Source organism: Harpia harpyja, chromosome Z (genome assembly GCF_026419915.1).
Source record: "Harpia harpyja isolate bHarHar1 chromosome Z, bHarHar1 primary haplotype, whole genome shotgun sequence".
NCBI lineage: Eukaryota > Metazoa > Chordata > Aves > Accipitriformes > Accipitridae > Harpia > Harpia harpyja.
The window spans coordinates 91,401,872-91,419,009 of record NC_068969.1 but is presented as its reverse complement, the minus strand read 5'-3'; the positions used below and the strand labels follow the sequence as shown (position 1 = coordinate 91,419,009).

General features: G+C 44.1%; 1 protein-coding gene across 1 annotated transcript in view; it reads right to left on the bottom strand.

The window, feature by feature from the left end:
• Positions 1-12,425, bottom strand: part of THBS4 (thrombospondin 4) — a 39,315-nt gene extending 26,890 nt beyond the window's left edge. The window contains exons 1-4 of the mRNA XM_052778454.1: positions 12,264-12,425; positions 7,882-8,085; positions 3,514-3,761; positions 2,306-2,411 (exon numbers count right to left, since the gene is read on the bottom strand). Coding sequence (XP_052634414.1) covers positions 2,306-2,411; positions 3,514-3,761; positions 7,882-8,085; positions 12,264-12,351 — 646 coding nt within the window. The 5' untranslated portion in view covers positions 12,352-12,425. The remainder of the gene's footprint in view (positions 1-2,305; positions 2,412-3,513; positions 3,762-7,881; positions 8,086-12,263) is intronic.
• Positions 12,426-17,138: the final 4,713 nt, after the last annotated feature.

The window sequence follows — 17,138 nt, the reverse complement described above, 5'->3', positions numbered from 1 at the left end:
GAGCATTGTATACCAGGAACTGCTGGAGAAAAGCAAAGCATTCAGGGGAAATGCACGCTGTAACTCCACTGTCTTATACTCTTGCCCTTGGGTCTATATTGGCATACTGTCTCTAACAGTAGCTAGGTTAAAAGAATCTTTGGTCTGGTGCAACACAGGTATTTTTTTTACACTATGTCAGGTTCAGGTACCCTATGTGAACTAGATGACCTCCAAAGATCCCTTCTGACCTGAATGATTTCGTGATGATGATGATTACATGCAGCATACTAATTTCATCTACCAAACCCAGTGCATCTTGCACTGTATTTTCCTACCCACATGGGAAGATCCAGATATACATGTTCAACCTCTGTCTGATCATCATATTCTCATCTACACTTCTTAGGTGTCTCAGCCTCACAGACTGAACATGGAGGGAATGCTGCTGCCACAACAGTGAGCAATGACCAGGCACACAGTCAAAGCCATGTACAGTTACTCAAGTCCAAAGATCTCCCAAGCATTTTCCAACTAGTATGAAAACACATGCTTTTACCAAGGAGCATAGGTGTCACACCCCTATATAGCTAAGCATTTGCATTCCAGCTTTTTCTGGCTGAAGGCAAAATTGTGGTTATCTATCTGATATATTGCTCCTGTAAAAGGGCATCATGAAGCACATACAAAGTGCAAGGCAGCTGAATTAATATTGCTGTTGGAACATTTGCACCTTTTCCTTTGGTGGATTTGACTATGTGGACTTTGAATATAGCCATGTGAGGTTTACTATTATTATTATTATACTAATTCCACTTGAAGGTTATAAGCAACTGAATTTGAGAAGCTCAGCCAAGCAGAGGCAGCCAGGGAGAGACAATATCTCTCTGTATTACTACCATTTGCATTATTGATTAATGAGCAAAAAGTTACAAATGAGAAAGCTGCAAGCCTCCAATCTGGAAACCTCACTCGGAGCTGTGAGTTCTTCCAGGAGGAAACACTGGATTACCCTTTCCTTCTATGTGCAAATGCCTGTTGATTTAGGGAAAAAGAGAGACCTTCCATGATAGAACTCTGTATTTTTTGCCTCGGTGTACATATGTTAAAAAGCAATAAAACAGAAGCATATGCAACTGAGTACACAGCTAAAAGGCAAAACAGATTCTGTTATTACTGCACACCAGTGATGCCTATATTCATGTAATGGACCCAGGGTGCTTTCATATAAAATTTGTGTACCTTGTCTCTATTCTAATCAAAAGTAGCAATGCTGCAGGGTTGGGTTTGGCAGGAGGGAGCAGAAAAGGGTATAAGAGAGAGAACTTCTCATGGATCCTATTTCAAACCTTGAACTCACTTTTTTTCCCCATGGTTGTCACATATTAACATATCACAAGCACAGGGTGAACCCATTCTTCTCCCTCACACCTGCAGCAGAAGGCAGATAGACAGGGACTAGGAAGGGGTACAGATGGGGCAGTCTATCCCAGGTTTGCTGTGTCGAGAGGTGAGAGAGCACCCTCACCCATCACAGGGGATTGCACCCAGCCCCTGGCGACCTGCAGGAATCCCAGTAGCCTCAGCTCTTCCCTTTCCTCCCTGTTCCCAGCTCAGTCTCCACAATGCCCAGCACAGGTAAAAAAAGAATTGGGTGTGGAGCAGATTTCCAGACCAGCAGGTGACAAAAGGCTCAGCTAACTTGCAGCAGGACTAGTGGCTGCCTTGTAATGGCTTTTCCCACGCAGACCCACAGGCTCTGTAGCCATAGCACCAACATGCTCTGCAGTCTCCTGTGTCCTTCTTCACGCCTTTTTCCCCCCCTCTTTGGGACACTCCAGTGATCAACAAGAGATGAATACTGGCCATGTGGATAAGTGCATTGATAGGTGTTGCTACTCTGTCCATCTACCTGTTTTCATAAAGCCTGTAGCAGTGTATCGCATTTAGGACTACTTCCTGCCTGCAATTGTCTGCAATTGGAATACTTAAAATATTACTAAGCTGACACAAGCAGGTCACAATCACAAAAGTTTGTCTTCCAAATTAGGCTAAAAAGCCTCTTTTAATCATTACAGACTCCTCCTTCACTAGGACAACAACTCATTGCTTTATCATCATCATCATCAGTGACCATTTTCTCTCCAAACTGAGCTGTTTCTAAAACATTTACAGGAAATTATCATGGCTGTAACTCAGTCAAACAATTGTTATTAATTGTCTATACAGCTTCTCCAAATATTTATTATTCTTTAATATTCATCACATTAGCTTCTTTGCACTGATATCCTCAGGAAGAACGTTAACTTCTGGCTGCAGGCCTTACCAGTGTACTGAGGAACAGGTTCAATTTGTTGAAGAAAACAATCCTGCAGGTTTCCCACTTGGGCAAGTGTTCCTCCAGTTACCAGCTTCAGCTCATCTAGTGTATCCTGGACTCACAAGAAAAACAGAGCTCACAATTCTGGTACAACAATGGAAAAAATGTGAAATATCAGACAAAGTAAATTAACTTTTAAAGTGGTTGTCCATTTCCTAAGCACACAGGGCTCCTATACACTGACCCCTTCAGGACCACCCATCACCATCTGAACCTCAATAAAATCCCTAATCTTTACCTTGCAGATTTTCACATAGCTATGGTTTTATTTTGAAAATTTTTTGTTTACTATTCCAATTCATAGGATCTCACATACCAGGAAGTTCACATATTTTTATATCCATGGCATATAAGAATGATTTGTTGTTGTTGTTGTTGTACTGAATCCAAAGCAGTCTTTCCCCACCTTGTACCCCCCGCAAACAGGTCAGGAATGTGGGCACCTCAATGATTCTCCATATAAACAGGCTCATTTTCAAGCCTGCAGTGAAACAAAACAAGGGGGCAACCTTGGGGGCAGAATGCCTTTGCACCTTCTAATGCATATTTTGCATTAATGATGATGGAAGATGCTTGTGGAAGATACTGTTTACCTTGGACTGCTGATACAGAGATGAAAGGAAGCTAAGCCAACCCCTGGTTGGCAGACAGAGGAAGAAAAGCTATTGTAGTCAAACAGATGGGGGTTGGACTCTCGCACCAGCTGAATTGCCCCCTTCTTTTGTCTTTTTAGCCCATGTGGCATATCATGAAGAGGAAAGCCACATACATAGCCAAGCATTGCTCATACTGAACAGCTGTAAGAAGCTGCTGAAGAGCTGCACTTACTGTATCAGCTAAGTCCTTGCAAGAAGTACAGTCCCCAAGAAACACAGACTGAAGTGAGGGAGGCGGTAATTTTTTTTTTTTAGTAAGCTAAAAATTGTGTTTAAAACTAATAGCATAAGTATTAGTGGGTTTAATGAAGCTAAGATTTCACCTGTTCCATAGGGAACTTATATTTACATTTATTTCACAAGTTAATAGTCAAGCATTACTGAAGCACCATTGTACAGAGCTTGGCTGCTGCGGGGGCTGAGGTCTGGATTCAGTGATCCAGAGGATCCCTGGTGATCCCCCTAAGTGCTCAGCCTGCTCCCAGTTTTCCCACTCACCTGTGGCTTCTCCTGGAAAGTGCGCAACTCTACTGCCACAGACCTCTGAGACAGCGCTGAAAATGCTTTTGGCAGGTCCTGAATGGCACCTACTTGCAGGCAGTCCAGATACAACTCTATTGTGCTCGATCCCTGCTGCAGGCCACTCAGCCACAAGATGACAGCATGGGGTTTCCCGTCAGCCAGCTGAATGTTGCTAAAGATCACCGAATTCAACCTCCCATCACTCTTCAGATAGCGCAGCACCACTAGTACAAAATACACAGAAGGACTATCAGAGGGTAGCAGATAACCCAAGGCTGATCAAGGAAGATCCTGTGGAAATCTGCAGTTGCTCTGGTATTTTTCCACATGTCAGCTTTTGTAAATTCATCCCATATGAAGATATAAATGGTAATAATAAATGGGACATTGACTCTCAGAGCAGGATTACCAGGACTCTTGCATGACTTGTGAAGCACTGCTGCCTGCGCAGCGTTTTCCACTGCTTTGTCCAGGCCTCTAACTGGCTTAACCAACGTCACCTTACAGGGCATAATGTGCTAAAATACAAGTGGTAAAAGTGAAGGGTGTAGCAAACAGCCTGCAGCCAGCACTTTGGCAAGTACATATCTGATAGACCTAGAAATACTCTGTAGCAGAAATGTACAATTAGAAAAATCAGTTTCAGTGATGCATATTGCATTCAGTGAAGCCATCTGACTGTATCCAAATGTGTCATTAAAGAAACCAAAGGAAGCATGATTCCAAGCCAATAACCTGCATTTCTCTGTAACAAATAGTAAGTAAAAACAAAATATAATGCAGAAAAGACATATTCCACCCCTAAAGATGACTAAGCCCCCTCTCAACAAGTTTTTAAGGCGTTAGTGAATGACCTACTTGATAATTCACGCAACAAATTGTCATTTTACAAAGTAAAATGCACCATCAAAAAACACAACAGCAGACAAACAAAAACTCTTATGTACTGCGGAATATTGAAAAAATGTCTCTTTCCTAAGGAAATTGGATCAGTAAGCTAGGATCTGCAAGCTAAATCTCTTAGACCAGCTAGCTAGTTCTCTCCACAAAATCTCTCCCGGGCTCTCTGAATGCATATCTTCAGAAGCAATGAGCTGAGTGCATCTAGACAGTGTATAACTACTCTACAATATTAGACAGACCTCGTTTCAAAGATCCCACTGATCACCAGCCTGCATATGCCTTATTTCCTCATGATAATGGTTACGTGCATTGAGGAGTCAAGCTGCACAGCTGCCGGGCACCTAAAGAGTTAAGTGCTGGCTCTTGTGAACATCTGTTTGAAGTTCACAGAGGGCTACTACTGTCGGATCAAGTGAGAGCTCACAAATACTCTGACCTTCAAGAAACACCTACATTAACATGAGGTCAGCTGAAAATTGTGGATATAGTGGAAGGAAAAACTCTTATTATCTTCAGAGCTAATAACACCTACTGAACTCATCCCATTTCTATTCATTTAACAAATTATCTTCCCACCTCTCTACTACTAATGTACCCTCTTTGATGCTGTGATACCTCTGTTTGTCAGTGACCTTCTGAGTTACTGGGTACATCCTCCCTACTATTTTTCTAATTGCTCAGTCTGATGATTAAAAGAATCCAGATTTATACCAGCATAAGCAGGGCAGGGTAAGTCTCCATCTTTAAAGTCTACACTACTGCTAAAGTCTCAGCAGCTGTGATCAATATCAGGAATGTTTTCACTGCTGTCTATGTCAAAACACTGCCAGCGCTCATATTTCCACAAAGGTGTATGAGGTCACCAGTAACTTGCTAAAAGGTAGTGTTTCTTGGCAAACTCAAAGATCTGGCAAGGCAGAGTACACTGCAGGCATTTTACTTATATGAATGCTATCCACACCTGGTCATATAAAAGCAAGGTCTTTGGATCTGGGCTCTGTGTTCAGAGTGACCAAGCGCAGCAGTAAGATAGACAAAGAAAGAGGAGATGGTGGCAGGACCCAGAACAGACCCTGCCAGAATAGTTTCAGGACAAGAAGCAGTCTGGCTTGGAAGGAGGATCAAGTATTCCTTCCTCAGCCAAAGCCAAATATCCATCTGGTAAAGCAGAGTAGGCTTTTGAAGGGAGATTTTGCTGGACCACAGCCTCCTCCTCCATAAGATTTAACTCATCCAAGCCCCTGCATTACATATTTGCTGCTACGATATTCTACACTGACATTCATGAGAATACCTGGCTCACCCGTATTGTTTAAGAAATAGATTTTCAATGAAACTCCTAATTCTGCCAGTAAATAGGAACTGCTTCACAGAATTGTTAAGTTACATCACTTTTATGCACTTATCGCTGTTTGTTCCGTAATGCAATCATTCAAAAAGGATAAGAAACCCATGGATGCTATTTGCCTCTGAAAAGTAAGTTGGTCGAACCAAAACAAGTTGAGCAGTTGCCCAGTAATTCAGATCGTGCTCTAAAAACATTTAGGTGTTATGAGCATTTTACTATCAGGTATACCACAACAAAACTAGAACATGAGCAAACCATTTAGAAAACAGCTCTCAAATGTGACACTTTAAAGGATAACCAAGGCCTGCTTTGGGCTACTTAGATCAGATTTGGGTGCTTAAGCAGAAATACCATGCAGAGGAAGGACTACGCAGATATGCACCCTTCCAAAACTGTAGATATTTAGACCCTGCATTTTGCTAAGAAGCCAACATTGGCTCACCACTTAAGTAATGATCTCCAGTCTTGAGAGGATCACAAACAGCCCTCACTCTCCATACTCTCAGCTCACATGACGATCTCCTGGATGTGGTTTAGCTTACTGTATGAAGTAGCCATATGGGACACTTGACAATTCCAGAGAAATCACCCATGAAAACTCTGCCTACTAGTCACATGCTGCCATATGACTTAAACAAGGTGCAGTAATGTAATAAGCAGGCAAAGAGACCTCCATGGAACAGCCTTGCTGTGAAAAGCCTCCCTCTGTTTGATCAGTCCTTTACAACAGGTAGGTTACAGGGGTCCCCCATACACCCAACACTGGTCACTGACAGTAGAAGTTTTTTCATGCTGCCTATCTACATGCCACCGTCCTGTAACAGACACTTCTCAAATACAATACCAACATACTGAGGACAAAACCAAAAGAAGCCACATAACCTTCCACCAGAAAGCCTCTTAAGTCTGTTAGTTAAAGCGTATCAGTAACCATCAGGCATGCTGGTACTCTTGAAAATCAAGAGAAGAGTTTGATATGTTCAAACACACATATTTGTATGTATACATATGCATTCCTATATATAACATTTGCACACACAATTGTGTGTGTGTGAGAGGGAGAGAGGGAGTATGTGTGATCTATCATTTATTTAGCAATTAGGTTAAGGTAGTGTTAGGAATTGTATGACGCTGATAAGGCTGTGTGACCACATCTTAACTACCCCCAACACACACATAGCACAGAAGTTCTTCTTCCCTGACCTCAGAAGGATTTTGGCAGACCTGATAAAACTACCAATGTTTTATCTAACTCATTCCCCTACATTTTCCAAGCAAAAGGTGTGCTTTTCTTTAGCATATAGAATAATTTTCCTATGTATAAACTGAAATTTCTCAGTAGAGTTTCTCAGTATATTGGACTCAGCTGCCTGATTACAACATTTGCAGCAGCAAATTATCATAGCAGTGGTAAAGTCAATGTAGCAACAATAATTTACATTATTCGACGATTTTTCGCTGAACCTTGAAGTTGCAATATATCCTAGATCTGGTCTACAGAGTAATGAAAGCTCTCCATTTCTAAAAGTCTGCTGAAGTTCCTACTCTGAATCCTGGTTAACTAATTTCAATAAACAGAGAACAAACACTTTAATTCACCCAGAAGATCCCATAAGTGCTAGGAATGTTTGTCTTGCATAGTCACATCTAACCTCCAGGGTCAGAACAAGAACCTGCCTTTCATACGCATGAGGCGGCATGTGCATGTGTCCCTCACATTCCCCAGTAATCAGAACCAGTGATTGTCCCAAGGGGAAAAAGAAAAGAAAAGAAAAAAGAAAAACAAATTGACTCCTTTCTCAGCATTGCTCAGAGCAAGTGCCATGGCAGAGTGGAGATACCAGCTGACTGCCAGGTCAGCTTCCCCTGGCCAAGAGAGAGCAGTATCCAGCGAGAGAAAGGAGAGAGAAGGGGAGTGAGAGGGGATGTAACTAACACTTTTCCCTTGTGAGGGGGGGCCTAAGTGGTGACAGCATGCAACAGGAATGACTCAAGCACAAAGGTTAATCACACAGTTTTCAACATCCATCTGTGACACACCAATAACTATGGATCCAACACTAGTTTTCCCTTACATACTCCAAACAACTCACCTTTATTCATCCGTCCCATTACCGTAAATTCAAAATACTTGCTGTTGTCAGCAGGCGAATACAGGCCAAATATGGTGGCTGTGCTCTTTGGCTGCAGTTTGAATGTTGAGAGCAAGTACACTTCATCCAGTGCAGGATCGCCAAATGCTTGTTGCAAGAAGTTCGTTACCACTCTCTTGTTGGAATATGGAAGAAGATCAAAAACTGAAAAATAAGCAAGTTTCAACAGCAATTTATATGTAATAATGACCAAAGAAGAATGTAGTCTGAAGCCACCCACTGAAGATTGTACACTCTTCACTATTTCCATATGGATGCTTTAAAATGAACCCAAGTTGTCCTACCTAAAATAAATAACATGACCACAAAAATTACCAGTATGAAGATCATCTTTAAAGATCATCTAGTCCAACCTCCCTGGCATTAGCAGGTACATCTTAAGCAACCTGATCTAGTGAAAGATGTCCCTGCCCATGGCAGGGGGATTGGACTAGATGATCTTTAAAGGTCTCTTCCAACCAAAACTATTCCATGATTCTATCAAAATATCATATAGATTGTGTTCCAACTGATTATCTCTTAGCAACTTTTTTAAAAAACGAATTATTGATAAGTTACTGACATAGAAATATCTAGTCTTCAAATTGAGGTACTCAAATATTTTCAAGTAGATGTCTAAAATTCTTCTCTTCTGAGGATGCACCTCAACAGAAACCTTTTTAACTTGTTTCTGCTTTCATAAATTCAGATGCTTGGGTTCACATTTCAAGTGGTTGAGGATCCAGCATCAAAATTTTCAGACATATTTCCAGTGTACTTATCCTAAGAACCATTTTGATGGTATTTGCAGGGCACCAATTAGAATGCTAAAAAGCCAGGTAAGCGATATGATGTTCATAACCTCCTTCTCACTTCACTGACTTCTGAAAGATATATTACATAAGACTCATCTTTCCCTTCTGGCACAGATAACAAAGAAGGACAGGCCTGACAAAAAAAATAACCCTGAAGGCATAGTGAAAGCTGTTTCAAATTTTTCTTTTAGTTTTTGCATGATGCATCAGTAAAGAGTCTAAGATTATACTCATATGTGTCAGCTACCCCCCTTATGGCACTGAAACAACAAACTGGGGTTTTCCTCAATGAGCCTAAATCCATGATGTCTCCAAACTCAATAAACTATTCCACTAGGTTTCTTGATAATCTCCTATTTCAACTCACTGCTATTAAAGCAGTGTGTGTGTGTGTATATATATATATATATATATATAAAAAAAATACCCTTCCAATAACGTCTGATAAATGACTATGCACAAGTGTTATTTACATATATGAGCATATTTAGCCATTTTATACCACTGCCACTCCATAGGCCTATCATAGCTGGGCCATATTTTTCTCCCATACCAGCACAATACTGTAGAGCTTCCGCCAGAGAAGAGCCCTAACACCAGGCAGACAGCAGAGGCACATGACAGCACATTTTGCCCTACCTTGATTCGAGCCCACAGTTGTACCACTAAGTTTAGTTTCCCAGGCCAAAAAATGGTAGACCACTGCAGACGAGTCTTTTCTACCCAGCACAACCTCAAAGCTGTCGTCGTCAACTAAAGTGATGGGACTATCTTACCAATCCAGTGTGGAGACTGAAGAGCGCTCAGAGAACAATCATATGGGCACACAGACCAACCCACAGCCATGTGGGAAACCTTATTCCCTTATATTAGGGCCTGGGTTTGTGCTGCTTCCATTGCTCATTCTGGAGCATCCATTCATCTAGGCAGTAATGTAATTTCCAAAAAAAGAAAATGAAGAGATTTTTCCCCTCATCTTATGAAACCATTGAGATACAGATCATTGCTTAAGTCTAGACTTGCATTGGGTCCAAGGATCCCATGAGTCTACTGAGAGTTTTCAGGACACAACACAAAAAGAATCAGGCCTTTGATTTATATGCAGTTGTAATACCATTGTCAAACAACTAAGAAACACATATCTGAGATGAATCTGGTCAAAGGACTTCTCTTTCATTCAGTTCAGATCTACAGCATCCCAGGACAACCACTGCTCCCACTGAAACCAGTGACCCAGACAGCAGAGGCAAAAGGCTGGGTATTTCAACACGTTTAGTGCACAGAGAGCAAAGCAATAGCCCAAGCAAGAGACTGAAATGCAACTCACTACTCTGTACAACAACATTTTGTAGGTAATAATTCATAAAATACAGCTGTGTCTTCTCAGCCAGAGCACCACAATACAGTACTTAAGTCTCTGACAGCACAAAATATAGCTATACATTTTGTCCAGTCCTTCTAGGTCTATTGGCTGATTTTATATCAATTCCTGTGAGACGGATCAATATCTGCTAGAGCCAAACACTTAAAAATGCAGGAGAAATATTCTAAAAGTAATGACTAAACACTGGCAAACATCTGTCTAACCTTACAGAAAACATTCATTGAAATTTTTGAAATTTGAATGAATGCTCAAATTGGTTTGGTAGTTGTGTTCTATAAAGTACATTGCCTCAACTGGATCCTTTGGCACCATGTTATAGAACCCTCTCTTGGGATATCTTCGCTGACCAGCATGTAGATACAGTATTTGACCGAATCCATCCTTTAGCATAAATAACAGATATGCTAGCAGAAGTGCAATGGGGTTATGAAAACTCATTTTACATCCTTAGTAGAGTTGGCAGAGAGAGACAGCTCTTAGACCTTACAGTTGCTTGTCTGGAAGGAACAAGAAAAAAAAATCCACAAGGATTTCAGATTTCATTTTTAGAAGAATCTCACCTTTTTGTTCCTCTCCCTGGAAAGGCAGACTTGAAAACAAATGGATAGAAAAGGACTGCCGAAGCTGAAAGGCACGAGCAGCTGGTTTCAATCCATGCAGTGAGAGTGAAGACTCAGGCATGCCTCTGAGCACGAGTGTGCATACCCACTGAGCTAATCTGAGCCCACTCGTGAGACAGACCAAGAATTCTCTCCCCTGCCTGCTTTCTGTGTTTTTTAGAAGGGAGCTGCTCACCCTCCTGTGAAAATGCTAGCAAGGGATCAGATACACCTTGAGACAGTGGCAAACCACTCTTGGGAGATGTGCCCCACAAAATCAAGGCTAGCTCTTCAGATGGGAAATTAGTGGCACAGGAGAGGATGGAGCTCAAAATAAAAGACCCTTTCTTTCCCTTAATTCTGCTGCCATGTCACACCAGCTTTTGAGACCCTCCAAGGTTCTTCTCCAGTCACAGCTAACCATAATAACCGTAAATGTAAACACTGCTCCATTGCTGTTCAGCACTTTTCAAGACAATTAATGATGGCTTAGACACCTGAAGTGAAACCCTAACCCCATTGCAATGATTTCTGATTGACTGCAAGGTGAAAATTTCACATGTTGAGAGTGCGGTCTTTCATTCGCCACTGCCCCTGACAAGCCAGAAATCTGCCTCTATTTTTTAAAATATAGCAATACCCTACTTCTCAATATGACAATTTGCTGAAACGTCACTACATCAAGAAGGACTCCAACAAAGGCTTTTGGGAATGCAGCTAAATTAATCTGATTGGCTGTATTTTAGATCTGCTTCACTTAACTAAGGAATAACCGATTAAAACGCCAAACGTAATTTCGTACGACAATGCAGGGGGTAAAAATGCAGAGAGAACCAGGAGCAGCTTTAAGGCTCCTGGAGCAGCATGAAGTTATGCTAACTCAGTAGATGAGCTGGTTCCAGTCACAAACTGCTACTGGAGAGCGATACCACTCACTTTATGCACGCTCTAAAATGAAGCGGCTCCTGACTTACTGCGTGCATAGCATTGCCAAAGCAACACAGGACTTTGAAGGTACGTGTTTTCCTACACGCTTCATGGAGTTTTCCTGACGAGTTTTCATAGCTTAGAACTCACTGCCCATTTATGACAACTTGCAACTGAAAAAGGGCTCTTCAGACGTTCAACACACGTACCAGCACCCCTATAAAACCAGACCACTTTTTGCTGATTTTAGCGGGGGTGGCTGATGGAGCGGCTACACCGCGACCTCCTCCGGTTCCCACCGCCAGTCCGGCGGGGCAAAGCACGGGTAGGGACGCCCGCGGGGCCCGGGCAACCGGGCGGGGGGGCGGCTCCGACGGCGCTTTCTGCGCCCCGCCGGGCAGCGGCCGCTCCCGCGGCCCGCGACGGCGCCGGCTCCGGCTTGGGCTCCGGCTAAACCTCGCACCTGCGGAGCTGGCGCCTCCCCAGCCCCGCGTCCCTGCCAGCACAGGGCTCCCGGCGGAGGGGCGGGACGCCGCAAACCCAAAGCCATTCTGGAGTGAAAGAGGGGAAAGAAAAGCTTGCTGAACCAAGGGAAGCAGGGGCGGCGGGGGCCCTTACCTCGGGGGGCGGGCGGGGCGGCGCGGCCCGGGCACAGCTGCAGGGCGAGCGGCAGGAGCAGCAGGGCGGCGCCGCGCTCGCACCCCATGGCGGCCGCGAGCCGGGCAGGGCGGCGGAGGACGGCGCGCCTTCTCCGCTCCGGGCCCCGCCGTTTAACGGGGGCGGCTCCGGGTCCGGGGAGGGACGGCGGCGGCGGCAGGCCATTGGCCGGGGCTCCCCCGGCCCCTGCGGGCGGGGGCCGCGCTGCGCCGTGCCGTGCCGTGCCGTCGGGGGGCCGCGGCGGGGAACGGCCGAGGCCTGGAGTGGACCAGAAGGGAGCGAACGAACCGTCGGGGCCCGAGTCGGGAACGACCAGCGTCGGTGGGGGTGTCTGAGACCGGGCAGAACCGGAGATCCTGCCGAGGACCGGCGAGGTCAACACTTGCCAGGATCCTGGCTGGAGTCTGCCCTTTGAGGAGCCCCGGGAACTGAAACCTCTTCAGTGGCATTGAATTCAAAACGGATGGGGATGCTCTGGTGTCTAGACTTGGTCTTGGTAGGAATTTAACTCATCCACTTTTCCTATCTGAAGAGTGTCACCAAAAGGGGTCATGCAGATTGCAGACTGGGGCAAATTCATTTTCTAGAGGACTCTGACTGGCAAAGTGAGGAATGTATCATCTGCTCCTCCATTTCATTTAGAGATCGCAGCTTTGGGAGAGCTCAGACCAACTGGATTGAGGCTACTGAAAAAGGCTGCTTGTCTTACAAACCCCCAAACCCGATGACTTAACCAAAGTCAGTTTTAAAAAAACCTTCTGCTTTCAACTACAACAATTTTCAGTACTGTGTATGCCCCCAGGATGTCATTATCCCATTGTTTCTTCTCTACTCCAGCAGATTCTAGCCTCTGCCTTGCTGATGTTGAGAAAGGATGGGAGAAACAGAGCAAGCGAGCAAGCCCCTTTGGGGCTGAGCAGCTGTGCAACCGGTTTCCTCCATGCCCACGTGGAACCAGCCATCAGGCAGGCCACCCTGCCCCCCCCCCCTCCCCCGGCTCTTTCTGCTCACAAAGGAAGGGGTGTCCCATGGGACCCTGTGGCAGTAGAAGAGCTGCAAGGTGCTTCTCCCACTCAGGAGCTGACAGCACATGGTGGGCTTCCCAACCTGCCCTCTTTGTCCTGTGCCTCTCTGCGTGCCTCAGCCCTGCAGACGAACCTCTGTCACGTCAGAAGAAGCCCAGGAAGCCATGTCTGGCTCCCTCACAGCTTGCTACCCAATGTGCAATTGGAATAGCTGGAGCTGTCTGATATTATTTACATCATAAAAAGAAGGGCAACAATAGGAGGGAAATTTTATGTTAAGTGAGAAAAGTAGTGTTGATTAATGTTCAGTCACATCAGGCTTGGCATATACAGCTAACGAGCACCGCAGAGAACAGCCCTTGGGGGGGCTCATTGTGTGTGAGGCAAGACACAGCACGCTGCAGGGCTGGGGCTGCAGAGCACGCTGCGAGGGGTCTGCCCGAGCAGCCCCGCCACTGCGCAGAGCACAGGTGTGGGCTTCTCTCCAGGCACTGTGGGATTTTCAAATACCTTCAGCTGGCCTATATTCACATGCCCTTTAGTTGCCCTCCCCACATGGTATATACCTGATAACACACCCTACTTCTTAGCTTATTTGTGCAACAGTGTTGACCCAATCCTTTAGTCACTCATTTCTTCCTCTGCCCAGTGCCAGGCTGGAGGGTGCTCCCCCATAGCCAGTGTGTCCCAGCACAGTGCTATTCCTCCTCCTCACCCTGCTGCTCTTCTCTATATGTCTCCACGCAACAAGAAGCGCCTCGGCTTCACTCCCACCGCCCTTGCCCCTGCAGTGGAAGTGACACAATGACGTGGTGGTGTCAGCAGGCTGGCAGAGCGCTGCACAGTGGAGTGAGAAAAACAGAGCAGAAGGTGCAGAGTGCTATGGAGCAGGGAGAAAGATGGAGGCTGAAAGGGGGTAGAGCAGGAGGCAAGGCTGTGGAACAAAAACAGGAAGAAGGAAGGACTTACAGTGCCACAAGCTCCCTAGAAAGAAGTCTCAGTCCAGAACTCATCCCCAGCCTAAAGGATGGAGACAGCATAGATGCTGCAGAAGCTAATACGTGGACCTAGAGCAGCACTGATATTGCTCTACCATCTATTACAGAAAAGCCCTTCATCACCCAAGAGCATTCTTTGGAAACATCGGCTTAAATGCCTGGCACAAAAACATCATGAAGGTCTGCAAAATCATCACAGTTCCGTATTAAAGCATTCAGTGACTATAGCAGGCAAAAAAAGGGGGTTAAAAGTATAGTAAAGTTTTGCTTTCACCTATCTAAGGGAACACCATGAATTATTTGCAACCTTTTATTATGTAATTTATTTGAGTTTATCACGACATACAAAATGTTACCTTAAAAAATTCCCCTCTCTGTGAAAAATATTTATTAAATAATTTTGACTTACCATTTTTCATTTCTGATTTAACTACAGAGGAGTCTCTTCCACTGATGCTGATTGGCCCTATGGGAGTCTCTTGCGCTGATGCTGATCGGCCTTATACTCATTAGTGTTAGATTTGTGAGGACCATATTCTGTTCTTGCTCTACATCTGCTTATTCTTCATGCTTACTCACCAAGAGTGCACATGGAAGCAATATTTGGCAAACAGAGCATGCTGCAAAATACAATGTAACAAAAGGGAAGCAGTTCACAATACATATAAACAGAAGCTTAAGTCCACCTTTGGATGAACTTAGACAGTACACATAAAGGTCACCACAATTTTTCCAATTTTCATTTCTATGCGGAGTTTTATTATTGGAGTATGTTACAGACTGAAGGGGATTTTGTGCTCAAGCACAACCTTCTTTAAGGGATTTTCACAAAGTATAATGTTTATCTGCTGTCTGGAAGGGGCTATTTGACCTTCTAATCATCATTTTCAATAAAAACAATGGAATACTATCTATTGCCTTTTCACTCTTTTGCATTCTTTGAAGTACAAACTCTAGCTTAATTTACTGGAGGTTAATATCTTGGATAAGAATCAAACCATGATTATTGGACATTGTGTTTTCAAGAAGCTTTCATGAAGCCAGTAACATTTTGTAAGGAAGCTTCTTACAGAAATATATGACTGTTGATTTTTTTATATAGGATCTGCAAGTAAACCTCAACCATTAAAATATTTGTTCTGCTTACTTTACATAAATCAATAAATTTCTAAGCATACGGAGTACAGAGAAGCTGCCAACATTATAGATTTTGCTTTACAGAAGCGTCTGTGACTTGTTTGAATTCCAAGTAATGGGATAGGGGAAAGGAATCCCTGCTGCTTAATTCAGCTTTCATATTTTGCTCCTAATATGCATCAGGAGATTCACTGTATTTATGGAATTATATGGGTGATTAAAAATCAGGATTCATGGGCAGTTAAGATATAGAAGACTTAATGCAAGTGAAGTATCAGCTCTAAACTGCATCCTTCCATATTTATGTCAACACTTCTGGGTTTGATCTTGCCACATTTTCATAAAAATTTTGTAGAACACAAGGTTTCAAACACAGGTTTCAGAACAAGTTTTGCTTTTTCAGAAACACAAATTGAAGCCCCACTTTTTCAAGTCAAGGCATATATCCATTCTCAATGCACCTATTTACTTTTCATTTACACTAATAGGAATTCCACTCAGGCAACCAAGAGGAAAAAGTTCTTGAGCTTTTGGATGGGGGAGGGAAGATGCAGGTTGCCTTTTTCCATCTTTGCTCTGGAGTCCACAACAGCTCAGATAAATTAGGCCCTAAGGGAATGCAAAGGAAGTTTACTCTTCTATTTACCTCCTAAGCCTTCTCGCAGCCTGTCTTAGAGAGCTGTAAGCTGGCTCATCCTACGTACAGAAAGAGATGTTGGGGATCACAGCTGTTAGGAGCCACCGTTGCCTGCAGAGCTTGCACATCTCAGTGAGGCAATCACACAGTGAACAGGCCAAAGTACCTGGACAGACTGACTAGAAGTTAGGTGGTCCCTCTAGGGAGGAAAAGGGAGAAATGTAATGTAGCCATTAAAAAAAAAAAAAAATTTTTTTTGCTACTGTTAACATTGCCAATGTTGCATTTTTCTGAGGAAAAAAAACGGATACGTGTTTCTTCTCCTATGTTCTTCATAAACTGGAGCAGAGTGACCTTAGATCAGTGTCGTAGATTTTTATTGTGACACTTTCTGCCACAAATTTCGTGCAGATCTGAAACCATGGATTGGGGGGGGGGGCGGGGAGGGAGGATGGATGAAGCTTTGCCCTTGCTCTCCTCATCTCTTTATGCATAGAAAACCTGAATAAGGGTGGTCAGTGCATGGGTTTTTTTTAAGTCAGCATGTGTTATTTTTTCCTTGTGTGGGAAGGATGGAAACGTTTTACTTGACTTAGTATTTAGATGTGCTGTGGCATGCCTACTGAAATGAAACAGCTGACAACTAGATGCCTTTAAAGGTCCACAGTAAAAAAACCACACTGAATGGATTATCATTATAATTCGGTCAAAACTGGTACCGTATGACCAGAGTTCCTTATTTTTAAAGCCAAATTGCTGATGACTGCTCTTCACGTTGGATCGAAAGCCACATTTTTTGCTCCTGTGGAAGGTCACAACTTCGTGTGTAATAACAGAGCCACAGAGCTGGGGTTCAGCAATGCGGTAGCGCAAGCCGCCGTGTTTCACGAGTAAAACGACGGTGTCTCAAGGTGGGCGGCATCTCCTCACAGGGCAACGGCTTCGGGCCGCCGACGCCCCTTCCCCTCAGCGACACCTCCAGCGGCCTCGCCCCCGGGCCTCGGCAGCAGGCGGCGGTGAGCAGCGGGAGGGCAGGACG